Below are 27,990 nucleotides of genomic sequence, written 5' to 3'. Positions count from 1 at the left end.
TTGACAGAAAATGGAAAGCATTATCAGCCTACTTATAATTTATCAGTCAATCCAATATATGTATATTAAACACATCTTGGTAATCTTTTATGATCCTATGAACTGTACTTATATATCTAATGTACCTATGTTACAGATATTAGTCTACTGAATTGAAATAATACTATTGAAAAAAGAAGAAGAAATCAATAAAAGTGGGTCTCCACTTGGACTATTTATAACTTCAGTGGGGGTGGGTGGGGGTTGAAACCAGAATCATGTAATTTGTTATTATATATTAATAATTACAATGCTGCTTGATAAATTCACACTCGCCGAAACCCCTAGATAAACTTATAATAACACCTGGAAAAGAAAACAAAGACGGATAAAATGACAAAAATGTTTCCGAAAAGATTCTCTTCTGTTGTCAAGCTGGGAATCCCCCTAGTGGGAATCCCGCACGTGTAGTATCCAGAAATGGAAGTATGACGTAGAGACCGGTTTGAAAAAGAGGCGCCAGCAAAATGGCGGCAGATGAGACTGTCGAAAGTAAGTGAAAATACCGAAGTCGGTGTATATTTCGACCCTGTGTCTGATTGGAGTGAATTAGGATCATTAGTGTGATGATCGTAACAATTTCATGTGATACTTACTGATACCTTTCGCAGCAGTTGTTTATAGGAACCGGCATAGTGTTTCGATATCAACAGTGTCAATGGAAGGGCCCTATTGAGGTTTCGAGGTGTGATGATGAAATACGTTTCAGAGTGTTTTTGATTTTTTCTTATGGATACTTTCTTATTTTGTGCGGACAATTAAAAGTTTTAGTTTGGTCACTAAACATGTCTTTACTATATGTTAATAATTTTTTACTAAAATGTTTCGCATTCCATGATTTGAAGGATTTAATTTGTCAACATTGGGTTTTAAAACCTTACCAGGGCCCCAGTATATGATAAACATGACACCACTAAGATATATTGTTTCCCCCATAGAGCTTACTGGGAGCAAATTTAATAAACGTGCGAAACAAATAAGTTTTATTACCTGAGATAAACATATCATTAACAACATTTTGTGTTTGAAGTAAGCTTAGAAAATTTACATTGTTGAATGAATCAATTTTCGAAATATTATTCACTGTTTAGATCTATTTGTAAACATGTTGATAGTTTATTGGAACAATTCCAGTAACACCCCAAAACTAAATATCTTTATCATGCTAATGTCAACTAAGCTATATTTTATTTCACCATGTTCATGCATATTATACCATGTAGCCTATCCAACAATTGCTGATTCAAGGAAGTGAATGAAAACTTGCTAGTAGTCCATCAGTTTGGCTGAAGGGGTCGTTTGTCGGCACAGGTACTACAGAAGTATACCCAGGTACGTTTCTGCATATAGAAATGTACCCTCGCCAAAATCAAAATTCAGAAACGTATCTGGTACCCTAAATGGCGGACGCATCCATATTCCCCAACCCCAAACCGGTTCATGTAATGTTGTAGTTCTGTTTCACCTGACTACGAGTGCATGTGTGCATTGCGGAATATTATATTAATGTATGCACGTCACTGTGTATGATCGTTCCTATATGCTACGCTGGAATGCAAAATAATAATCCAAAAACTCTTCCAGGCGGACACTTAAATCTACTGCTATGATGAATTTAACCGCGGTTTGGCATACAGGAAGTGATGAATACCTAATGAACTGTTTACCTGCATTGCACCCTGTGGCGGAATGGACTCATATCCTAGGATACGTTTATTTATTTTGAATTTGGCTAGGGTACATTTCTGTAGTACCTGTGTCGATAACAACCCCTTCAGCATCAGTTAGGTCTCATTTCATTCTCGTAGTTTGATATCATTACATGTCTCTAATTGTCAGTGTTCAAACTATCTGTCTGCTATCATCGTGTGGCCAGTAAAGTATTGGTTGTGATGAAACAGAACAGCTTCATTACTGATAAGGGGGCACGGGTGGCCCAGTCGTCTAAGGCGCCGCAATTCGCCGTGCAGAGTTGCGTCCCTTGGGCACGCGAGAAACCTATGATTGTGGGTCTGAATCCCGGTTCACCCCGATTATGTTTATAGGTTTGTCAGCATCATACCCATGCTCGTAGGTTTCACCGAGGTGGTAAATGTCTGAGACCTGAATCACTTTGGGCTCTCCTCTCACATTAAGCTGACACGCCGCGATATAACTCAAATACTGTTAAAAGCGGCGTTTAACCCAACTCACTCACTCATTACTGATAACATGACATGTAGATGCATATCAATATTTCAGACCAAGAATAAACCCATAATGAACCAACTCAAGTACTTGAAAGCTTAATATGCTGAGATACTGGTGATAATAAGGCTCCACTCTGTCTTTGTTATGTTTCGAAGTCACTAGAATCAGCTTAATAAGAGGTATAATAACATTGTTTGTTGTTGAATGCCGCACCCAGATATATTCCAGCGAAATGATGGCGGTCTGTAAAATGATTATGTCTGGATCAGACAATCCAGTTATTAACATGAGCATGGATCTATGTAATTGGGATATGATGACATGCAGTCGACCAAGTCACCGAGCCTGACCATGAAAGTCATGTAGTCACCTATTATGACAAGCATATGTTGCTGGAGACCTACCTTCTCATGAGGAATCTTACTTGGTAAATATTCATGATGATGATGATAATGTGAACTATGTAAAAAACAACAATGGCAGATAGATTTGTTTTTCATTAGATTACCAAAGATATATGGTTTGAATCTGAGTCCCTATGTGTGCCTAGTTACAATATTCTGAGAGACACGGGCAACCAAGTCATCACCAGCTGATCACCTTGTGCTTCTACAAGATGCCTGAGTCCTATGATTCTGGGTTCAAATCCCAGTTTCACTCTCATAATGATTCTTGGTTTGGCAGCTCCTTACCCATGCTCATCCATTGCACCAAAATAGAAAATGTTTCAGACCTGCTTCACTTTCGTCCTACCTTAAGCTGATGGATATAACTCTAATACTGTTTAAAGCGGTGTTAAGCTCAGCTGATTGGAACGCCTCCGTGGTCTAGTGGTAGAGCGTCCGCCCGGAGACCAGAAAGTCCGGGGTTCGATCCCCGACCGCGTCATATCAAAAGACGTTAAAAGACGGTACTTGTTGTTACCCTGTCTGGCGCTCAGCATTAAGGGGCTAAAACAAGGACTGGTGGGCTCAGAGTCAGTATACTGTGTTTGAGTGGAGTATTCATGTTAAACTGCGGCATGGTATCTCAGTGAGCTAGCACTATAAATCGGCATCAGTCCGGACTAGTACAAGCAGCCACACAAACACGCACACGTACATGCACGTCGCTATATAAGTGCAATAATCTTGGACGCGACGTTAAACCCCATTTCACCTCACCTCAGCTGACTCACCTAATTTCCAGTATGTCGTAGTGTATTTGTACATGTTGATTTGTAGGCTCAGCCAATGCTCTTGTGAGTCTGAAAGAGGGTATGTATATCTATCCACTTAGCCACCCTCACAATCACAGCTTTGTAATGCCTTCACCGTCTACAGGACTTGTGATTTGTGTCAACTGATTTTGTTGTATTCATGTTTTTAGTTTCATCATCCTGCCTTGAGATTTATTAATTTGCAGCTTTAGAAATTCTTTTTGTTTCAGACTAGTCCAGAGGTCTAGTGCAAACCTTATTTCACTAATCCTCAGTGTTTGTCGCTAGTCCTGTTTGAACATGACAATAATGTTTACATTTTGTGTCTTTCATTCCGTTCCACAGAGCTCCAGATAAGCTTTTGGTGTTGTGGGTATTTTACCCATGCATTTTAAAATCATAGGGTATCAGTAATTCTATCTGGGTATTCAAATTTCTGTTACCCACTAGTTTTTACACATGTGGGTATTTAAGTTAAATATTTAAGAATACTATTCATCTAGTCCCTGCAAACTGGTGTCGTGTGGGTTCGAGAGCTTTATAGAACTCAAATATACTACGATACTTCCACAAGAAAGTGTGATGGCAAATGATCATGATGTAACTGTCATCGTGGAGTTTGGCAAGGTTAACGAAATGCCTGTTTATAATTTCAAAATAAGTTGCTGATTTGCTAATCAAATACGCAGGGTTACTTCACAATATTTTGATGATACGCACAAGTTTTATTTTTGTAGCGTATCAGTAATGTTCGTTGCGTATTTGATACGCTTGGATTTTATTTTACTGCATATTTCTGCATTTCTGATGCGTATTTTACGCAGATACGCAGCTTATCTGGAGCTCTGGTTCCAATTTGTAGCAAATTTGAAGGTTTGAGAACTGGTTCAGAATTATAGTTCTCAATGGCTACTATTCAGTGAGGACTACCGTCAGTGTATTTTTATTTGTCCTCAGCATAATTAAGTTGTCTCAGGCTAGGGGACCAGTGAATTTCGAAGGCTGTATCATCAGGTGTATAAAACTTAAATGGTCAGACATTCAGATTCTTTTTATGCTGTGTTCTCTGATTTGGGTAAGGTATTATCTTTATTATTGCTATCACAAGCAGTTGGTAACTATGACAACTCATATGGATGAAGACTTTCTTATTTTTACTGTTGTGACGTTAAAGTATACCATCACTTTTGTCTCCCCATCGTCTCAAACATTTATAAATGATTAGTCTTAGGGTGCACATGCACCTGTTCCATTTTGAAAGGATTGAAATATAAGATCAGACTATTAAGGGCAACATGATACCTGTTATATAATTAGCAATGCAGTAGTAATTGATCAAAAGTATACTTATATGGTCTCTGGTTGCAGTGCAGAGTAGCATCCCTTAGGTGTGCCAGAATCCTATGATCATGGCTGTGAATCCCTGCTTCGCCTTGATTTATATGATTCTTGGTTTGTCTTCTTATGGGTTCTGCTGAAGTGGTGAAAACAAAAGACATGCTTCGCTTGGGGCTTTCCTTGCACATTTGGCTGACATCCTGTTATATCAATGAAATACTGTTTCAAGCAGCGTTACAGGCAACTTAAGATGTAAGAAAGAAAATTATCTACTGGCCAGCTGATGTTTAAAAAAACCTGTTATCATGGTTATTCCCTACCAAACTTTCACAAGGCAGCTACCATATATATGGTGCAAATAACCATTAGACCTTAGGGCCACTGATTTAAATAGAATTTCCTCTGCCATTTCTGCTTGAAACGAGACCAGCGCCTCATTCCACATACTGATCTTAGAGCTACGACTGCCCTGCAACCGTGTTAAAGTCAATCTCATTAAAATCAGATCTTAGTTCTCGCTACCGCAAAACAAGATCTGAGGACATCCCATTAGGGGTCACGTCAGAACGACCTTTCATCCGACCAATCGGAGCGTCGCTTACCAGATCATGAAAGTGACAGTCAGAATGTGATTTCTAATCATGCAACGTCGAAAACTTTAACACAATAGTGTAGGTATGCCGAACGATAGTTACGGGCTAAAGGACTGAATCCATACAATCTACATATTGTCCACTCCAGAATGTTCTTTTGTTCAAATTTTTTATCGAGAATTTGTCAAAATATATTTCGCAGCGTAGTCGCCAATTTGAAATTAGTGCCGTAAAGCACGAGAAAGCTGGCTTCTGATTGGCCAATGTCGACTTCTTGTCAGTCATTCCATTGGTCGGTCAAAGTTGGCGAAAGGTCGGTCTGCCGTAATGGGATGTCCTCAGATCTTTGTTTAGCGCTAACGAGAACTAAGATCTGATTTTCATGAGATTGTGTTAAAGTATGGGAGTTACGATTGTCTTAGCGCTAAGATTGCTTTGTGGGACGGGGCCCAGCTAAGCCAACTGACCCATGCAACTGCAGGGTTGTGCCAGGTTGAAATAATTTTACATGATGAAATAAGTATTTGGGTACACCATGTACGCAAGATGTATTTACCTCAGGTCTAATTTACCGTATTTGACGTAATAAGCGCCAATGGCGCTCTCAAAATTAGAAATAGGGGGCTCTTATTAGAATATTATTTTGGTGAAAAAACAGAGTTGAAAGATAAATTTCGTTGTTTATGCTGACAGCCTGAAATGTTTATGTACGACAGATATATTTTCCCAGAATTTAATTGCCCATAATTAAGGGTGCATTTAACACACGAGAGCATATTATACGCGAATAAATAAGTCTTGTGTACATTGATCAATCGGAAGGGGTGCTAATTGGGATTGTTCACTAGCCAATATATTAGAAAATGTCTCCGTGGGCGCTTATTAGGGCAGGGCGCTTATCACGTCGAATACGGTACTTACAAAAATCTGTAACATTATAAAAGAAGTCTCTTTCATCAAACTTATTTTGGTACATTTTAGCTTAATTTAAGCTCAGACACTATTAACAAATATTTAATTACAAAGACATATTCTGGGAGAGATTTTAGCTTTTGATCACATTCTTTTGAGTCCACTAGCCTGAACATGGCTCATAGCATCATTTGCACTACATTTTAGTGTTATAGTGAGGTTTTTTTAGCTGATTGTACCAGACTGAACAGAACTACTAGACTTGGGCGTCAGACAAGTAGGTGAAGGCACAGACTTCACATAAGTGAACTGATTATGTGTGCATGTTTGTATTATGTATGCGGATCTACATAGCTTTGGAAATGTGTCACATGTCAGTCACGCTTTAATAGATGTGTGTTTATATATTAACATGAAATAAAGGGATGAGTCACCATGGCAAAATCATATTCTGAACAGAATTTTGAAATTAAGAATTATCTTTACAAAAGTACTTTTATTTCAAACGATTTTAAACATGGTGAATACATGAAGCTGATTATTTGAGTTCTGATAATAGACTGTATTCTAGAGCATAATAATGTTCGAGACATCCATGTTTTAAAGATATTTGCATTTTTGTTTGTCATTTGCAATGTTTTTTTATTTTAAGGCTTGAAAAATCTTTGCCGTTGTTAGCCCCTGAGGTTAAGTTTGTCTTTTCTGATCTCCTTCCAAGATAGATTTGATAAGGAATCCATACCCATGCACTTGAACAAGTTACTGTTTTGTATTTTTGTATTGTACAATGTTGCCTGTCTGCCTTCATTGTATGTAATCGAACATATTGTCTGTACTGCTTTGTAAGCTATGAACAACCGCTCATCGTGGTGATATGCATGTTATACTTGTTGAATTCATGACAAGCATAGATACACATCAGATATAGAAATGGAATATACATGTACCAGTATGACAGTATTGTCTCAATGGACTAGTTTATCATGTTATTGATTTCAACATTTTTAAATCGAAAACATGCTTCAGAAATAATCAACAGCATGTTTCGTTCAGTGTTTGGAATAATTTTAAAACCCAACAATACAGTCGGACAGGTGACCAAAAAACATTGCCTGCCCATCATCAAAGCTGCCTGCCTGCATTCAGAGATTATAAATTTTGAAAATCTAAAAAAATAAGAGACAATTTGTGTCTTGATTCATTTGAAATAATGCTGACAATTACTTGAGATTCTGCAAGAAGTTATAATATAACTGAATATGTAAATTGGCTTAAATTATCTGCAAGACAGTTTGGCAGGTAGAGGAAAATTTCATGCAGCCCAACAGAGAAGTTACCAGTCACAGGCAGGCAGTTGTTTTCTACACACTATGGCTGTGTACAATGAATCAATTTACCCCGTGTGGATTTCAGGATGTAAAAGTTCCCCAGGAACCTATGTTGGCAAATGCAACGGGTGGTCAGGCTCAGTGACTAAGTTGATTTTGTGGCATCGTACTGCGATGGTGTGGATCGTTGCATAATCACTGGATTCTCTTGTCCAGACTTAATTATTTACAGACTGCAGTCAAACAGCTGGAACATTGCGGAGTGCAGCGTTAAACAGAGACTGAATGTTGGTTTTCGCTGCAGTCATCGATAGAGCCTGTTTATATTCAACTCTAAACCAGGCAAGGCAGTGATCCATGAGCAGTGATCCACATGCATTGATGGCATGCCTTCTTACTTTGGTCAGGGGCGGTCGGGTAGCCTAGTGGTTAAAGCGTTCGCTCGTCATGCCGAAGACCCGGGTTCGATTCCCGACATGGGTACAATGTGTGAAGCCCATTTCTGGTGTCTCCCGCTGTGATATTGCTGGAATATTGCTAAAAGCGGCGTAAAACCATACTCACTCTCTCACTTACTTTGGTCAAGGAGCCTGACCGAAGTAGACCTATTCTAAACTAGGATTCCACACAAGTTTATTTAGATGTGTCTTGTTTCTGCCCATCCTAATTGTTTTTTTTGTGTGTGTGTGATTGGTCTACCTATAGCATGTATAGTGAAGGACAACAAATTTACACAATTTGTTTGTTGTTAAACGGCGCACTCAGCAATATTCCATTTTTATGACGTTGGTCTGTAAATAATCAAGTCTGGACCAGAGAATCCAGTGGTGGACATCATGCACTTTGATCTATCCAATTAGGATGTGATGATGCATCGATCAACCAACCAAGCCTGACAACCGGATCCCTTAAGTTGCCTCCTCCAACGGCGTTAAAGAACAAACAGAACATTGTCATTAGATTTTATTTCCAACTCACTGCTACTGATTGCCACTGTATACCATTGCCATTAAAAAGTTAATTAATTTGTAGAAACAGATTGTTTAACTTTATTTTATACTTGACCATGTTGATTGACCTTTAAAAAATGGCAAGCGTTGTACATGCTTTGAGGTTATGCTCATTTGCAATAAAAAATATGTCTCTCCAAAGCTGAAATTGTAATTGTTTGACCTTATGGGGCAATTGTTGATCCACAAGTCTGTCAATGTTCCATGTCCAACGCTGATTCCTTTTTCTTGTTTTCAGGAAAAGGCAACTCCTACAAGACACCTCCCAGAAGAGGAAATGTAAGGCTTAGATCTTGTGTTTTAAACATTGGTATTATGAACATGAAATTGAATTATCATGAGCAGATATTTGTAGAACATAAAAACAATTCAAACTTGAATAGTTCCTGCAAATATTACCTCTATGAATCCGGAGTAATCCTTTCCACCTACCCAATTTTTCTCATCTAGATAACAGATTTTGAATGGAGGTGAGGTTTTCTCACCTCAAGCATGTGCATGAAGTCTAGGTAGCATGGTACTATTACTTGCACAACTTATTATGAATAGCTGACTGTGAAGGGGACCTCTGTTGAAAATCTGAGCTTTTCATACTGTGATGACAGCCAAAATACAGGATTTAGGGCAATGATGTAAAAGTGGTAGTATTTGAGTTATTAACAATGATAGCTGTTGTTTTGTTTCAGCCTCCTCGGTTACGGAAGAAGAACCAGCGGTTTTACAATGAGGATGAAGAGACAGACTATTCCCCTGTACGATCACCAAAGAAACAATCACGCACCACATCTTCCAATTCAGCCGGAGTGAGTATTCAGATAGACAAAAGAGAGAACATGAAGTCACAGTTAACATATGAGAGACATTGTTTCCCAAATAAACTAAACTTTGTGCATTTTCTGTCATTTGCTCTTGTAAGTGATTCAATAATTTTCATTGCAGCAGCATTTTTTAAAGGGGCAAGTGGGGTAGCCTAGTGGTTTAAGGGTTCGCTCATCTTGCCGAAGACCTGAGTTCGATTCCCCACATTGGGAACACCAGAAACCAATGATTGTGGGTTTGAATCCAGATTCGCCAGGGTTATGTGTCTAGGTATGCCAGCACCTCGTGAGTTTCATCAAAGCGGTCTGGCCTGTTCTGTCCACATTAAGCTGACACGCTGTGAATACTGTTCAAAGCAGCGATAAACCCAACTCACTCACTTTGTGGAACACATCTTCCAGATAACTAAGATCTATATTGTAATAAAACAGGTCTTTCTTCGTAAAGTGCATCAAATCATGTGAGCACTTTAATTGAAAAAGATTTGGCAAACATCTGTTGACGCTACACATGTTTTGCAAATCCTGCAATTGACCAAAATCTACACAGTAGTTTAGGAACCGGATGTCGATTTCATTTTGTGATTTTAATGGGCAACCTTTTTCAATTTATCTTCCCTTCACTTACCCGCGAGGTGTGCTGACCCGGAAGGTCCAACCTTAAACTGATGGCGTATGTGATATGCGCGATACGAGCACTACATGTTACTATGATGCCTATAGACAGTTAACTAGTATAACCTTCACCTCTATCGGCAACGGTCACGCTTGTGTGTGGACAGCATATCTTTTCACCTAAGTCATCCTCATCTCCTGAAGCCCAACTCTTAGTCCAGTTCTGTTTGGCCTTGTAAGCTCACAGCTTCTCATTAACTGTGGACAGTTAGTTCTTATCAAATTTAATATGTAAGGGAGGTAGTCGCATAGTAGTCAAAAATTTGGTATAAGACGTAACAGAATTAATTGAAACCAATATTGTTCATATTGTTTTAAACATGCTGTGTTGATGAAAAAATTTGGGAAAAATATGTTTTTGTAAAAGGTTTGCTTTGCTGTCATGTTGATGTTTTCTTGTGTGTATTGCATGTATATGTTTTGTTATGATGTTGAATAAGTCTGATTTACATGATTTAGTGTGTTCATTTGAAGTTTTCTTGTCTTCCAGTCAGTTGGCCGATCCACGCTGACAACGCCAGACAAGCGGGCAGCACAGGCCATCGGTGTCAGGCTAAGAAACTTGCTCAAACTTCCCAAAGCACACAAATGGGTCTGCTATGAATACTTCTACTCAAATTTAGACATGTAAGTTTCCTTCCTCCAGTGAGAATCACTCGTCTGTTGGGTTTATTAAAAGACAAACCAGCACCTTGAATGGATTAACTTTCAACCTCTTTTTCATGTTTTCAAAGCATTTTCGTACAGATTCTTGTATGAACAACTGGATATGCTTTGCTTTTGACAGGGATTTACCTGGGTCTATCTAGTTACGAGTCCGCGAGATTCTCAGAAATAATTCTGGGGGTCCAGGGCATAATCCTTGGGGTCTGAGGATGGTACACTTCACTTCACCAGTACAGGGATTTTACTAGTCACGTCATGAGAGTGAATTTTTCTGTTTTGTAAAGTAGAGTTGATCTTTGGTAGTTTTGTTTGTTTGTTGTTGAACGCCGTCCTCAGCACTATTCCAGCTGTATGACGGCAATCTGTAAATAATCAAATCTGGACCAGATAATCCAGTTATTGAGATCATGAACATCAATCTCTGCAATTGGGATACAATCTCATGTATCAACCAAGTCAGCGAGCCTGACCACCTGATCCTGTTAGTTTCCTCTTATGACAAGCATGGGTTGCTGGAGATCAATTCTAACCCGGATCTTCACGGGTTTTTGGGTAGTAAACATTGAATCATGATTCAGGCAAAAATACTGTACATTAATTAATAGGTTTTCGTCCCACCTGTCTCATTACTCAAAGCCTTGCAACACATGATATTGTCCCATGTACAGACAACGAAGATTGAATGCTGTTATCCCTTCTGTCTTCACTTGATGAAATGCTCCATACCACACTTTCATGCATCATGTGTCATGAAATTAGGCATCTCCCCGAGGCCAGGGACTTTCAAATTCTAGTTTCCACCCTTGTCGAACTAGGCTGGAATTATGGAGTTATATTTTGGCTGGACTAAACATAAAGAGTCTATGCATTGTCCAATCAAAATTGCGTTCAGTTGACAGCAGGATTTGCAAAGCATGTGTACCGTCAACAGATATTTTCCGAATCTTTTCATGTTTGTAATCAAGGTGCTCACATGATTTGATGCACTTTGTGAAGTAAGACCCATTTTATTACAATATAGATCTTAATTATCGATCAGATTGTATTCTCTGGGCAGCTCCATTTTGTTTGAAGCAAATACAAGTGATATAAGAGGTAGAATCTGATTGGGCAATAGGTGGAACATAGAAGGGACATAACTCGTAATAGCTACGATCAAGTCCAGAAAGGTGGAAACTGGACTTAAATAGTCAGTAAACTCCCCTGCCTCAGGAAGATGGTAATTAGATGTCATTATCTTGATTGTTAATCACCCAGCTCTTTATACTTCATGAGCATCTTGTCTTTTTTTCTTAAAATATTAAAAAGCAGTCAGGCATGAGAACAGTCACAGGCGGCCATTACATATGACTCGTCAGTGCTTGCCATTCCAAATACATGTGCTTGTTGGTATTTGTCAAGATGTGAATTACATTGATCAGTCAACAGTTCATACACATATTTGCCTTTTGCTTAAGAAAAAAGATATAAATGAAAAGTGCCTCACAAGAAATGGATGAACATAATAAAAGTAATATACTGTGTCCTAATGACAGTTCCACTGTATGTTATCAGCCCCTTGTTCCTGGGAGAGAATGATTTCTGTATCTGCCTCCGGGAGTCCTTTCCTCAGCTGAAGACCAAGAAGTTACGGAGAGTCGAATGGTGTAAGATCAGACGTCTAATGGGCAAGCCTCGTAGGTGAGTTGGTCAGATATACAAAGGCCGTTTGGAGTTAAAGGGGAACTTACAATGGCCAGTAGGCAATCTTGTCCTGTTGTCTAAGCTGACAGAATTCACTGTACAGAGTTGCGTCCCTTAGTCAAGCCCAGAACTTTTCATTGTGGGTTCAAATCCACGGTTTGAACTGATAATGTTTCTGGGTTTGTCAGCATCATACTCATGGGTTAGGGATAAATGTCTACGATCTGCAGAACTTTGAGCCTTCATAAAGCTGACATGTTGTCATGTATTACTGAGATACTGTCCAAAGAGTCTAAAACCCACTCACTCACTCACTCACTCACTCACTGTATTCCCTGACAGGTGCTCCCCTGCATTCTTCACGGAGGAGAGAGCAGCCCTGGCAGAGCGGAGAGAAAAGATACGACTTTTACAGCAGAGGAAGCTGAATGAATTTAGCAGCCTCAAAGATCTTCCCGATGAAATACCTCTACATCTAGTCATAGGAACCAAAGTCACAGGTTGGTCAGGCAAACGGAGGACAATTTTCCTATAAATGTATTTAGTAAAGTACAACATCTCTGCCTTATCTGACTGCCTCCGTGGTCTAGTGGTAGAGCGTCTGCCCGGAGAGCGGAGGGTCCGGAGTTCGATCCCTGACCGTGTCATACCTAAAGACGTTAAAAGATGATACTTCTTGTTACACTGTCTGGCGCTTGGCATTAAGGGGCTAAAACAAGGACTGATCGGCTCGGAGTCAGTATACTGTGTCTGAGTGGGGTGTTCATGTTAAACTGCGACATGGTATCTCAGTGTGCTAATAATATACGTTGTCCCCACAATGAATGACTGTTCTCAGTGCACGTGTTGGCACAGCGTCAATCACTCATGGCACACTGTCCCCATTCTGTTATGGTAAATACACCGTACCTATTACATCAAGGGATCGCCTCCGTGGTCAAGTGGTAGAGCGTCCGCCCGGAGAGCGGAAGGTCTGGGGTTCGATCCCGGCCGCGTCATACCAAAATACGTTAAAAGATGGTACTTGTTGTTACCCTGTCTTGCGCTCGGCATTAAGGGTCTAGAAAAAGGACTGGTCGGCTCGGAGTCAGTATACTGTGTCTGAGTGGGGTATTCATGTTAAACTGCGGCATGGTATCTCAGTGAGCTAGCACTATAAATCTATAAAATAAGTCTAGTACAAGCAGACACACACACACACACACGTACATGCACGTCACTATATAAGTGCAATAATCTTGGACGCGAGTTAAACCCCATTTCACCTCACCTCACCTCACCTCACCTCACCTCACCTCACCTCACCTCACCTCACCTCACCTCACCTCACCTCACCTCACCTCACCTCACCTCTGCCTTATCCTGTTGACCTCCCAAGGCAGAATTGGTTCCAGTATACTTGTAGTAAAGCTGAGTAGAGAGTTGGGTGGTTACAAGATGTGACCTGGTTCATTATCCACTAATGGACACTTGGGTAGCTTTGTGGTTGAAGCTTTCGCTTGTCACACCAAAGAACCTGATTCGAAGCTCATTTATGGTGTCCCTGGCCATAATGTTGCTGAAGGTGGCGTAAAACCATACTCACTAACTTGTTTGTAACTATGCTCTGATTGAAAGGATTTTACTCAAGCTATAAACCGCTGATTTCCATGGTCTGGGTTATGTAATCTATATGCTGCTGTGATTATTCTGGAATATAACTCTGATTTAGGAAGAGCAAACTTACATTAACTATTATTTGTAGTGGGAGAGGAATAGTGGTTAAAGCTTTGGCTTGTCATGCCAAAGACCCGGGTTCGATTCCCCACATGGGTACAATGTGTGACGCCCATTTTCCCCCGCCATGAGATTGCTGGAATATTAATGAAAGCGGCATAAAACCGTACATACTCACTCACTCACTTTGTAAGCAGATTTCTTATTGAGATATTGGCTTGTGTGTCCAGCTCGACTCCGCAAGCCCCAGGATGGTTTGTTCACGGGTACGGTCGAAGCCTTGGACACGGTGGACAGCACGTACAGAATCACATTTGACCGACCTGGCCTCGAGACGCAATCAATACCAGACTACGAAGTCTTAGTAAGTCACAAGTCTTTTTGCATATAAATACAATTTATCAATTTTCATCTTTATACAAGTTAATTATTTATCACGTTTATCATAGCATTTGATGCCAGATGACAGTGCTACAGCATTGGCATACACTACAGTGTTCTAAATGTTTTATAGGGTCCTTGTCATAATCCTAATTTTGACGGTTAAAGATTTAGGGGGGCTGTAGATTTCAATAACATAGGGGCAAACCACAAGGACCCCAGGACCCCCCTTAACTTCAAACACTGCACTGTGAGTTGTCTAACTTGTCAATAGCTCATATACGGCCTGGAGAAAAGTCCACTGGTTCGATCCACTGGCCGTGTTGTATCAAAAGATGTTAAAATATGGTACTTGTTGTTACCCCTTGTGGCGTGGTATCCCCGAGAACTAGCACTGTAAACCCTGCATAAGTCCAGATGAGTGCAAGCAGCCGCACACATGCATGTGTATTGCTGTATGAGTGCAATAATCTTGAACGCAGCATTGAACCCCATTTCACTTCAACTCACCACAGCACATTTTGATCTGGAGGTTTATTGTCTGTTGTCTCCTTGGTCTGTGATATACAAGTCAGTCACATGATCAGTAATGAATGGTCCGTCACGTTATACAGGTGAAGCAATCACTCCATCTTCCTGAAAGTCTATGCATAGTCCAATCAAAATCCTGTAGCGAAATTGACATCTAGTTCATAAACAACATGGCAACTGCCATGCCGAATTCATTCGATTGCAGGATTTGCAGAACTTGTGTACCGTCAACTTGGCATTGACAGATATTTTCCAAATGTTTTCATGTTTTTAATCAAGGTGCTCAAGTGATGTGATGCAGTTCATGAGGTAAAACTTGTTCAGTAAAGATCTTTATTATCCATAAAATCGTCTTGATTGGGCGCTGCCATTTTGTTTGAAGCTAATGCAGGTGATGGGTTGGGGGATTTATTTGGTCAGTAAGGGGATGGGGGTGGGGAATTCCAGCATAGTTTGACAAGGGTGGAAACTGGACTTTTAAAGTCAGTTAAATCCCTTACCTTGAGAAGATGCAATCCCTTGGGTCTTCCTATTGTTTGATGTGAAATAGCAACAGTTCATGATTTTATCTTCCAGAGTAACGAGGAAGCTGAAACAATACCAATCACAGCGTTTCAGCAAAAACATCGACCCCGACATGGGATATTTTCTCCGCCAAGGTTCGTCCCAGGACTTGGATCCCCCGGCCAGCAGCTTGTGAGTTGGACAATGTGTTCCTCCACCTCTTTATCACATCTTTGATTAAACATTGACTGAATGTGTTCTGAAAAACAGACTCTTTTTCTTGTGCATGTATTCAGTGGAGTGATGCGAATAAGAAGTAGTTATCGCTCATTAACCATCACGCCTTCCATATCATGGTAGAATACATGATACAACATGCCCTTTTGTCCTTCACCAATACTCCAGGGAACACATTCACTTTAAAAAAAATAAAAAAATATTGTGAACTAACTTTAGGCATTTCTTAGGATATTTATGCAGATAGTATTAAATAGAATTATTGTTACTGTTGAATGTCTTGAAAGAGACCTGTCTCCAGGCTTGAATCCAGGGTTGGAAACTGGCAGGAATTGGGTGTTTCCAAATAGGTATCCAAACTGCACTTGATAAGTGGATAAGAAAAGTCAGTGTTTTATTGGCATGCCAGATGTTTGTGAGTACCGCATTTGACCTAATAAGCGCCCAGGGCGCTCTCAAAATTAGAAATAGGGGGCCCTTATTAGAATATAATTTTCGTGAGAACAAAAAACAGAGTTGAAAGATCGTAAATTTCATGGTTCATGCTAACAGCCTGAAATGATACAAAAGAAAAGTCTGTGCGTATTATACACGACAGATATTTTTTCAATAATTTCATTGCCCATAATTAAGGGTGCATATAACACACGAGTGCGTATTATACACGAATAAATGAGTTTGGTGAACATTGATCAATCGGAAGGGGTGCTAATTAGGATTGTTCACTAGCTATTCAATATATTAGCAAATATGGGCGCTTATTAGAGCGGGGCGCTTATTACGTCGAATACGGTAAATGTGAAAGCATACAACTTTATGAAGAACAACTTCTGGTTTATTGCATTTAGTGACGTTTTAATGTGGATATTGTTACACCATTATCAAGATGTAAGAATCTGCACGAAACATTGTTCTTCATAAAGTTGTGTGAATTTGTTTTAGAAAAGTCAGGTCAAAATGGCCTTGAATGTCACTCTTGTATAGGAACAGCCAGCAGAGCTACAGATAAGCAGCGTATTTGCGTAAAATACTCCCCCAAAATATTTAAAACCCAATTGCTTTCAATTAACTTGCTTACAGAAACAAATGCATTAAATGTAAAAAAGAAATGTATAAATCAGCTCGCTTAAATATCCAATGAAGCTTTTTCAGCATGCGTACAAAGGAGCTAATTCATTCCGAAACACAATTTTGAGGTAATTTATTTTCCGAGTCAAGCCAATATTTTTAGAACAGTTATATACATCTAAAACATTTTTTCCATTTTTTTATATATCTTAAAATGTTCACTAATTTTGTGAAAAACCCAATAGTGTGATGAATAGATGAGTGAAAAAATATTCAATTAAAATAGAAAACCTGTTGGAAAAACTCCATTGCTCAAAAAGTTATGAACCAAAGTTATGAACCAGTATTCTAGAAACGCTATTCTAGTTTCTCATCCAGAAACCTGTCATGTTCATATACACAACAAGGGGGGTGGGGATGGGGGGGGTAACTCTAGCTCTAGAGCGAAACCATTCAGGAAGGCTCAACCAGCTGCTGTTCAAATCTTTCACTTGTACTCCAATCATTTACTGTCACTGATAATTTCTGCAACATATTTACAACCGTTTCTACCGCCACTAAACTTACATACACATAACAAAGTGAGCCCTGGTAGCTTTTTGTTGAGATTACATTTATCATGTTACCATGGTTACAGAATGATGATCCTTTGCTGAGTGGCTCACCATTCAAGGGTCGGCTGATGAGTTTGGACGGAGGAACATATGGTGGTTTTCCTATCAAGTTTTTAGTCTTAGTGGTGAGTAGAAAGATGTCAATCGCTTTCTGTACAAAGGGGAGATAACTCACTGCTGGAAATTGTTGTATCGTAAACATGGCCATGTTTGAGATGATAATTCGTAATCTTATATCAGGCGTTGTTATTAATAAGCAAAAGTTTGCTGGCCTATGACAGTGACATTTTCAGAGGACTGGTGGCATGTACTAGGTTACAAAACCACTAGGTTACTGGTCATTTCAGTTTCCAAAGATACATAGCATCAGATGCTTAACCTTTGAAAATAACACTAGGCCACTTGCCTGAGACTACTAAATTGTGCTGAAGACAAGTTTAAGTACCATTTGAGAGCTATCATTCTATTTGCTACAAATTTGAACTGAATGAAACTGACAGAAAATGTAAACATTGTAACCCTTTTATGTTTCGACAAAGCAGAACCAGCTACAAACTCTGAGGGCAAGTGAAAGGTCTTCAGCAACCCCTTCTTGCTGTAAAAGGCGACTATGCTTGTCGTGAGAGGTGAATAACGATATCGGGTGGTCAGGCTTGCTGACTTGGTTGATGCGTGCCATCGTATCCCAATTGTGTGAATCGATGCTCATGATGTCAATCACTGGATTGTATATATAGCTGGAATATTGCTGAGTGCTCTCTAAACCTGTCACCATGGTCACCAACAGTTAAGGACTGGCTGTTTCATGTAAAAAGCGCTCGTAGACAAAGCATTAACTGGAATGCCTGATCTGATTTTCCATGTGTTGTGTTTCAGACGCGTTTGTCTAAAATTTTGATGATTAAAAAAGACTGGATTAGGCAGCTGCAGGATATGAACACGCAAGCTGAAAAACTGGTGAGTCTTTTAAGTAACTGCATGTTTCACACTGAGAACCTCAACACTCGTAATGTTTCTTGCCTAAACGGGGCAGCCTAGTGGTTAAAGCGTTCGCTCGTCACGCCGAAGACTCGGGTTCGATTCCCGACATGGATACAATGTGTGAAGCCCATTTCTGGTTTGCCCAGCCGTGATATTGCTGGAATATTGCTAAAAGCGGCGTAAAAACCGTACTCACTCACTCACTCTTGCCTAAACACAAAGAGGGCACTTGTCTAATATTCTTCAGCAGTAATAAACATGTGTCAAGAAGGAAAGAAATGTCATGTTTGAGTAGTGTCAGCAGTTATGCCTCTAGAACATAATAGATGACTGAAGTTTATTAAAAAATTCAAAACATTCCACTTTATTGTTGTTTGAAGTTGCAAGTTCGATTGCATGAAAATGTCTAAATAGTGATTGTCTGTGAATGGTGATGTCATGCCAGTCCGTTCCTGGTATTTACTTGCATCAATAAGGCTTGGATTAAACTTTGCCTACTGACTCCAGTCCCAGTACGGACTCCCAACTGTGGAACATCCCCCTCACAGTTGCTGTGTATTTCAGAAGTCGTACCAGCAGCCCATCACGGTGGAGTTCCAGCGGAAGTATGCCAACATTGTGCTGGAGCTGGAGAAACTCAACAAGGATTTGACGGAGTACCTGGTCGGGGTGCAGCAGTTCTGTCAAGAGGTATGTACCGGGGTTGCAGCAGTTGTGAGGAGGTATGTACCTGGGGGTGAAGCAGTTCTGTCAGGAGGTACGTACCTGGGGGTGCAGTAGTTGTCAAGAGGTACATACCTGGGGGTGGGGGTAGAGCTGTTATGTCAAGAGGTATGTACCTGGGGGTGGGGGAACAGCAGTTATGTCAAGAGGTACGTACCTGGGGGTGGGGAACAGCAGTTATGTCAAGAGCTTTGTACCTGGGGGTGGGGGTACAGCAGTTATGTTAAGAGGTATGTACCTGGGGTTGGGGGTGCAGCAGTTCTGGCAGGAGATACGTACCTGGGGGTGCAGCAGTTGTCAAGAGGTATGTACCTGGGGGTGGGGTACAGCAGTTCTGTCAAGAGGTATGTACCTGGGGGTGGGGGTACAGCAGTTATGTCAAGAGGTATGTACCTGGCGTGGGGGTACAGCAGTTATGTCAAGAGGTATGTACCTGGGGGTGGGGATACAGCAGTTCTGTCAAGAGGTATGTACCTGGGGGTGGGGGTACAGCAGTTCTGTCAAGAGGTATGTACCTGGGGGTGGGGGAACAGCAGTTATGTGAAGAGGTATGTACCTGGGGGTGGGGATACAGCAGTTACGTCAAGAGGTATGTACCTGGGGGTGGGGGAACAGCAGTTACGTCAAGAGGTATGTACCTGGGGGTGGGGGAACAGCAGTTATGTGAAGAGGTATGTACCTGGGGGTGGGGGAACAGCAGTTATGTGAAGAGGTATGTACCTGGGGGTGGGGGTGCAGCAGTTCTGTCAAGAGGTATGTACCTGGGGGTGGGGGAACAGCAGTTATGTGAAGAGGTATGTACCTGGGGGTGGGGGAACAGCAGTTATGTGAAGAGGTATGTACCTGGGGGTGGGGGTGCAGCAGTTCTGTCAGGAGGTACGTACCTGGGGGTACAGCAGTTCTGTCAGGAGATACGTACCTGGGGGTACAGCAGTTCTGTCAGGAGGTACGTACCTTGGGATGCAGCAGTTCTATCAAAAGATACGTACCTGGGGGTACAGCAGTTCTGTCAAGAGGTACGTACCTGGGGGTGCAGTAGTTCTGTCAGGAGATACGTACCTGGGGGTGGGGGTGCAGCAGTTCTTTCAGGAGGTACGTACTTAGGGGTCGGGGTACAGCAGTTCTGTCAGGAGGTATGTACCTGGGGGTGGGGGTACAGCAGTTATGTCAGGAGATACGTACCTGAGGGTGCAGTAGTTCTGTCAGGAGATACGTACCTGGGGGGTGGCATGACTTAAAACGGAACAAAATTTAATCTCAACATAATAGTAAGCACTTACTGGAGGATGAAATGTTACTCACATTTATCTTACGAAATAATAATGGACAAAATCTACATGAATCTGTGAAGTTGAGAGCAATTTGCCACTTATTGTCATCACTGTTGCAGCTTGCCCCTGGATCTGGGATGATGCCGATTGACCAACCGTCCGAGATACGAAAGAAGAGCGAAGAAGAGGCACAATCTATGGTCAGCAGGATTTGCCAGGTCAGTGGGAGGCTAGCATTCACTTGTGTACCCTGTCTGTAGCCATGGGGACCCAGTAGGATGAGATGGTATTTTGACTGTTGACCTTAGTCTGTCTCACGAGGCAGCTTGAGATGTATACTCCCCAAGATTGGAGTGCACACTGATCAAATGACTGGGGTCATAGTGTTAGTGCTTTGAGGATGCGTAGGGATGGACTTGGCACTGTGCAGATTCACATATTGAATATGATGACAAAGCTAACTAACATTGTGGATTTGAAAGCTGGTGTGATTGTTGCCATGGCTCTTGAGCTGTGATGACTGTCCCACCACTGTCAAGCTCATTGATGATACTCTGTACCTTCCTTGCATGACAAAGGCCAATGTATTTCCAGACACAGACTTCTGCGGTATGTTCGTCACAGGTGAAATGTTATTTTCTGTTCCACAGCTTCGTTGTCATATAAGAGCAATTTCAATGCAAATATATGTGGCCACACAATATGAAAACTTCCTTGTTGCAAGGCACAATCAATTAATACAAAAAAAAATCTATGAAATCTATGAAATATTGCTGTGTGTTTTCTGATACTCACTTTCACAGCAAGCAGCAGCATGTTGATAGTAAGGGAAGTAACTCTTCAACAGTTCCGTATGTGTAAATAATCGAGTCTAGACCAGACAATCCAGTGATTGACGTCATGAGCATCGATAAACGCAATTGGGATCGATGTCATGCATCAACTAAGTCAAGTATGAAGTCAGTGGGTTACTTTACTTCCTATGGGGAACACTTTACAGTCTAACATAACAAATGTTATATTTGGGATAACACTTTCTTAGTAAATTACAGATTCTCATACTTTTTTGGGTTGAGTCCCGTCCGGTCAGCGATCTAACCCACTCAGCCGCCGAGGCTTCCACAAAAAATGAAAGTCTGACAACTGGTAGTCTAGATCATGTACTTTGAGTACCCCCATGACAAGTGTAAACAGTCTTTACAGTCTGTTTAGTTACTGAAATAGGTTAATAGACTTGGCAGGAAATGCATAAGACTGTCTGTTTCAATATATATACAATTTGGGTATCCCAAGTAGTCATGACATTCCTGAGTGGATGGCTTATGGTTTCTTCCCTGCTATTGAGGGAATCATTAATCAATGACTGTGAAGTGATACCTGTGACAACAAAACATTACGTGATTGAGATTGCTCCTATATGTTAACCTGCTGAAAAAATTGAAACCTTTTTTCATGTCATTTAGGCCAATGTTTGTCATGCTGTCATATTCTTTTACAAGTTTATGTTTACCATTTCATATTTGTCTGTTACTGTTGTTGTTTTATTACAAGATTGTCTATCATGATGATTTTGAGAGTAAATTACATACCATATAAACTTAATTTGGAAAATGTTCCCCCAATTATGTTTCAAGGTTTGTCAGCACCATACCCATGCTCGTGAGTTTCACCGAAGTGGTAAACGGCTAAGACCTGTATATCTTTGGGCTTTCCGCCCACATCAAGCTGACATGCCATGATATAACTGAAATACTGTTCAAAGCGATGTTAAAACCCAACTCACTCCCTAATTTGGAAAATGTTCACCCGATTATGTTTCAAGAGACCTGCTACTCTTGGGGCTTTCCTCCCACATCAAGCTGACATGCCATGATATAACTGAAATACTGTTCAAAGCGATGTTAAAACCCAACTCACTCCCTTATTTGGAAAATGTATCCCAAATTGGACCAAATATTTGAAATAGCTCACCTCAGGAAACATAATTATCCATTTGATGTTTGTATTTGATCTGTATGATCATCTGAAGATAACGAAACTCAATGTGCTTCTTCAGCAATGTAACGTGATGTTTTCAGACTATGTTCCACAATAAGAAGACGGCCAAGAATGAGAGGATACTGAGTTTGGTGGCCAACCTGACCGCACTCATGTTACAAGTGAGGGTGAGTACTTAGTGTAACAACGTCAGCATGGCTTGATTTAACTACTGGAAATCTGGACATTAATGTGTCTCCAAATCAATATGACTGCTTAATCCAATCAAACAGCAAATAGCACCGCTTGTTAGCAATGAGTAGAGCACTTCCGTAAAAAACAATAAACAGTGTTTTCCTATGTTTACTCTGTTGACTGGCATTAAGGAATAAAATAGGGCAATAAAATAATTAAACCAGCAACAGTTGGTATGCAGAGTAGGTGTCAACAAGCTTGACACAAGTGGGTAGAACTCTTGACCCCAGCAGTGATAACTCACAGGATGCACCTTGTGTAATTCCTATTCTTTGAATGACATTGTTATGTACTTGTTGCAACTGCTGCTCAGTAAACCGTGTTTCTGTGTATATTCAGGTTGGTATTTCCGCTATCCTAAGTATGCAGTGAGGCCGTCTTATTGTTGATAGTCGTTTTGGAGACATAAATGCAAAGTTACATTTAATTCATGCTCAGGTTAATTTCAAGATTTACAGTATATAAAACATGCACCAGTGCAACCTAAAATTGAAAAGTGCAACCTAATATTTATGTCAACATGCACCAAGTGCATGTTAAACAAATTCAAATTGTGTCTGACTTACCCTTGACTGTACCAATGATTGTGTTGGAATCAGGGATGGAGTGGACAGAGTGATATGGATCCAAGTAAAACTTGGACAGGTGACTGAGGCCTTAGAAATTAGTTTCTTCGAAGAGCATTGTCAATTTCATCGGCATGACTTGCACGTGTTTAACATGCATACTCCCTCTCTACCTGTAACAAACCAAATATGTTTGCCCAAGTTCTGTGCACCGCCTGCTTGTCTCAAACACGTATTGTGAATTAGTTCAGCTTATCCTCGATTACAGTAGTTGAGATTATTAGACAATAAGTGTCAATAAAAATGGCAGGACATGGAATCTGTTTGAAAATTCAAGAATGTATTGATTATCAGCATTTTGATCTTATTTATTTCTTTTTCTTGAATAAAGAGAGTGTGGCTGTCTGCGTGTGTGAGCTTGCTTTTTCTTATATATGTTGGAGGGGGGCACGGGTTGCCCATTCGTATAAGGCGGCGCAATTAGCTGTGCAGAGTTGTGTCCCTTGGGCACGCCAGAAACCTATGATTGTGAGTTCGAATCCTGGTTCGCCCCGATTATGTTTCTAGGTTTTTCAGGACCATACCCATGCTTGTGGGTTTCACCGAAGTGGTAAATGTCTGAAACCTGACATCAGTTCGGGCTTTCCTCCCTTATTAAGCTGACACGCCGCGATATAACTGGAATACTGTTAAAAGCGGCATTAAACCCAACTCACTCACTCACTTATATATGTTGGGATAGTGGAGGGGAGGTCACTGTTATCAGTTTACTGTGTAATTCTCATATCCAGAATTTGGTTTATCCAGACGATTCCTTGAAAAACAAAAGTGTCCAGATAAGCAGGGATTTACAGATGCTTGGAATGGTCCATGAAGTATTATACATGTAAAAATTGTAAAGGCTCCCTGCCTCACATTTGTCACAAACTTTGATTCAAATCTGATAATAAATCTTTTGTGGCCTTGCAGACATTCTCAGAGAACGATTTCAACTCATTTGAGTTCAAATCACTTCAAGACAGCTTACAGGATATCAAGGTTACCCTGGACGGAAACAACATAAAGTAAGTCCTGGAATCAGTGCTGTTGAAGACATTTAGAGAATAACCTACAAGTACGATGGTTCATGGATTCTCTGTCCCAAAGTTTATTAATTTTGTAAGTCCATGATGGACTTTCAATGTTCATCAAAGTTTTCAAGGGGGACTGATGATCCATTATTCCAAGTGGAGAGTTGGTTATTCTTCATATTACCTACATTTGTTATATGATAGTACTTGACCGAACATACTTTAACCATATTTGGGCTTCATACTAGTGGGGGGCCGCGTCAGGTAGCCTAGTGGTTAAAGTGTTCGCTCGTCACGCTGAAGACCCAGGTTTGAATCCCGAAATGGGTACAATGTGTGAAGTCCATTTCTGGTGTCCCCCACCGTGATATTGCTGGAATATTGCTAAAAGCAGCGTAAAACTATGACTCGCTCGCTCACTCACTCACTCACTCACTCACACTCACTCACTCACTCACTCACTCACTCACTCACTCACTCACTCACTCACTAGTGGCTAAAGTCACAGACTTTGAAATAATGTGAAATATCAGACTCTTTAATTGAAATGTTCCCAAGGTTGTGGCCAATCACTTCATCCACCACCCTATCATTGCAGCTCCTTCCAGAACAACGTCGAGATCCACATCAACCACATCCAGAGTGGGCTGTCACAGATGGGCAATCTGCATCGCTTCGCAGCTACGTCCTACCCAGCATGAGCTTGCCCCGCCCCCTAACCTCACACACACATGGTGCTCTTGCTGGACATCGGTCATCCAGGCGGCCTTGGCTACCCCTGCTGGAGCCACTATTGACAGGTAGTGAAGGACCTGGTTGCTGGATGGATTGGCCTTGGTTAGACATCAAAACATGGAAGTGGATTGTTTCAGATGCAGATTGTGATCATGGTGCATTGTTCGATGGTTTTTCATATCTATACTACTCCAAACAAATTAAGGACCACCGGATTCTTTCATATTGAGGGGGGCACGGGTGGCCCAGTTGTCTAAGGTGCCGCAATTCGCTGTGCAGAGTTATGTCCCTTGGGCACGCCAGAAACCTATTATTGTGGGTTCGAATCCCAGTTCGCCCTGATTATGTTTCTAGGTTTGTCAGCACCATACCCATGCTCGTTGGTTTCACCCAAGTGGTAAACGTCTGAGGCCTGCATCACTTCGGACTTTCCTCCCACATTAAGCTGACACGCCGCGATTTAACTGTAATAATGTTAAAGCGGCGTAAAACCCAACCCAACTCACTCACTCACTCTTTCATATTGCTCGTGTACCCAAAGGGAAGCAACTCAGGACAGTTATTGTGATATGAAAGAATGGGGTGGTGTTTAGCTTTTTTTTTAGTAGTAAATATATATATATTTGGATTGCTTTGAAATCTAAATATGTCATCAAGACCACTTTGAAAATGTATCAGCTTCCATTCGCCTTCATGGAAAAAGATAGTTTTTCCTTTTTCAGTCCCTAGCCACTGTAATGTAGGCAGGGTTTTATCCAGGACTCCGTGCTATGTGCCCTTGGCAGGCAGTTTGGGGGGAAATCGTTATTTTGCTCAAATTGGTCAGTGGTATTCAAGTCACCTGAACAAAAAGAGTTGATATTAGCATTAGTTGTTACTATGTAACATGAATTGGGAAAATTGTAATTCCATTTTGGGAATATTAACTGATATCTGCTGCAGACTTAGGGACGAATATATCGGCCTCTGAATGGCCCGAGATAAATCCCTGGTATGTTAATATAAATAATGGGGAAATTACAATATCACGATCTCCAGAGTCCGACATCTTTTGTTTCTTAAGGGAAACATCTCATCTCATTCTGGGGGCACGGGAGGCCCAGTCGTCTAAGGCGCTGCAATTCGCTGTGCAGAGTTGCGTCCCTTCGGCACGCCAGAAACCTATGATTGTGGGTTCGAATCCCGGTTTGCCCCGATTATGTTTCTAGGTTTGTCAGCACCATACCCGTGCTCGTGGGTTTCACCCAAGTGGTAAACGTCTGAGACCTGCATCACTTCGGACTTTCCTCCCACGTTAAGCTGACACGCCGCGATTTAACTGTAATAATGTTAAAGGCGGCGTAAAACCCAACTCACTCACTGATCTCATTCTAGTACCACTGGAAGTAGTTTCCCATGGCATTTGTTTCTTGATTGATTGACTGATCTGCTGACCCTCAAAAAGTATCATAAAATCACTTGTTTTTCTCCCTCATACTGCAAAAAAAGGCAAAACCAGCTAAAAAAAACTCTTCCGTATGGAAACAAATTCAGAGATTTCTTTAAGATGAAACCAAATCTGATCTCATGTGAGATGTCATTTGTATCTACAAATTCTAAACAAAGAAATAATAACGATCTTGTCTTATAACAATACAAATTTCTCAACGTTGGCAAATGTGATATAATTTTATATACCATGACAGTGAGTGTGATACTGTGTGTGGGAGAACTCACTGAGGCATGGGTAGGTGGTCTTCTAGTGTGTGAAGAGAGAAATGTACAGGACCCAGATCAGTTACAGGACTCATATGTTGCAGATGGTGTAATGCATGCGAGACATGGCCACTTTCATTGTCTTATATGGGGTCATATTCATCACACGAGGATGTCAATATGGGGTCATATTCATCACACAAGGATGTCAATATGGGGTCAAATTCATCACATGAGGATGTCAATATGGGGTCATATTCATCACACGGGGATGTCAATATGGGGTCATATTCATCACACGAGGATGTTTATATGGGGTCATTCATCACACAAGGATGCCAATATGGGGTCATATTCATCACACGAGGATGTCAATATGGGGTCATATTCATCACACGAGGATGTCAATATGGGTTCTTATTCATCACACGAGGATGTTTATACAGTGTCATTACTGGAAGCTGACCATGGTGTGTGCTTATTTCCCCCTCAACCCTTGTACAACATTTGTGACTTTAGGGTCAAGTTTTTTCTAAAGTTCTGACAGGATAAGTTCCTCCATCAACCTCTAATACATGTGACCAGTGTTCGAAATAAGCGCCTGCCTGCAGGCCTGTGTCAGGCTGATCTCGTGTTGGGCCCGTAGATTAAAATTTGTATGGGTCCTTATGACCTGCAGTAAATATAGGTATTGATTTATTTTAACAGTAAGCTGCACTTTATAAACGAGGGCCCGAAGAGATTAGTCAGGGCCTGCAGCTTCTTAGATCTGTGGATCCGTGATGGCAGCCTGACACCTTTTTTTAAGTAGTCACACACACACACAGACAAAGCACACACAAAAACACACACACACACACACACACACACACACACACACACACAGCACAGAGCGGGAGACATTGCTGTTTGTGCGATAATGGCTGAGCTCATTAATCTGAGCACCCCTACAACCAGGGATATATCTAGACTTGCTCAGAAGCTGGTAGTCGGGCCTAGTCTGCAGCAATGACTGTAAAAGTACTCCAATTGGAATTAATTGTTCCCAATTCATGTAACTATAGTTACACGTAATGCGATGGTTCGGTCGGGTCGACTAGTATTTTATTAATATCAGGACCAATAAAGAGGTAGAGGCTATACTGCTTGGTTTTACATTATTGAATGTAGATTTTATACAATGTTAAAGGCCTTATTTAAGAACACAGGAACTTTT

General features: G+C 40.9%; 1 protein-coding gene across 2 annotated transcripts; it reads left to right on the top strand.

Moving 5' to 3' along the window:
- Positions 1-494: 494 nt before the first annotated feature.
- On the top strand, positions 495-27,609 carry LOC139461835 (protein lin-9 homolog). Of its 2 annotated transcripts, XM_071243314.1 has the most exons (16): positions 498-531; positions 3,453-3,485; positions 8,847-8,887; positions 9,295-9,411; positions 10,592-10,728; positions 12,322-12,447; positions 12,793-12,950; positions 14,397-14,530; positions 15,655-15,774; positions 17,525-17,626; positions 18,378-18,458; positions 19,047-19,172; positions 20,596-20,694; positions 22,555-22,641; positions 24,244-24,338; positions 24,943-27,609. In XM_071243314.1, the coding sequence occupies exons 1-16, from the start codon at positions 507-509 to the stop codon at positions 25,043-25,045; spliced, it is 1,584 nt and encodes a 527-aa protein (XP_071099415.1). In that variant the 5' UTR covers positions 498-506; the 3' UTR covers positions 25,046-27,609. The 2 variants fall into 2 exon arrangements, with proteins under 2 accessions (XP_071099416.1, XP_071099415.1); XM_071243315.1 differs by lacking the exon at positions 3,453-3,485 and having other exon boundaries at positions 495-531.
- The last annotated feature ends 381 nt before the right edge of the window (positions 27,610-27,990 follow it).

The sequence above is a fragment of the Haliotis cracherodii genome, unplaced genomic scaffold, assembly GCF_022045235.1.
Source record: "Haliotis cracherodii isolate W230 unplaced genomic scaffold, xgHalCrac1.p SCAF_15, whole genome shotgun sequence".
In the NCBI taxonomy this organism is placed as follows: Eukaryota; Metazoa; Mollusca; class Gastropoda; order Lepetellida; family Haliotidae; genus Haliotis; species Haliotis cracherodii.
Note: the sequence above shows the minus strand (reverse complement) of the source record. Positions and strands in the feature narration are given on the sequence as shown.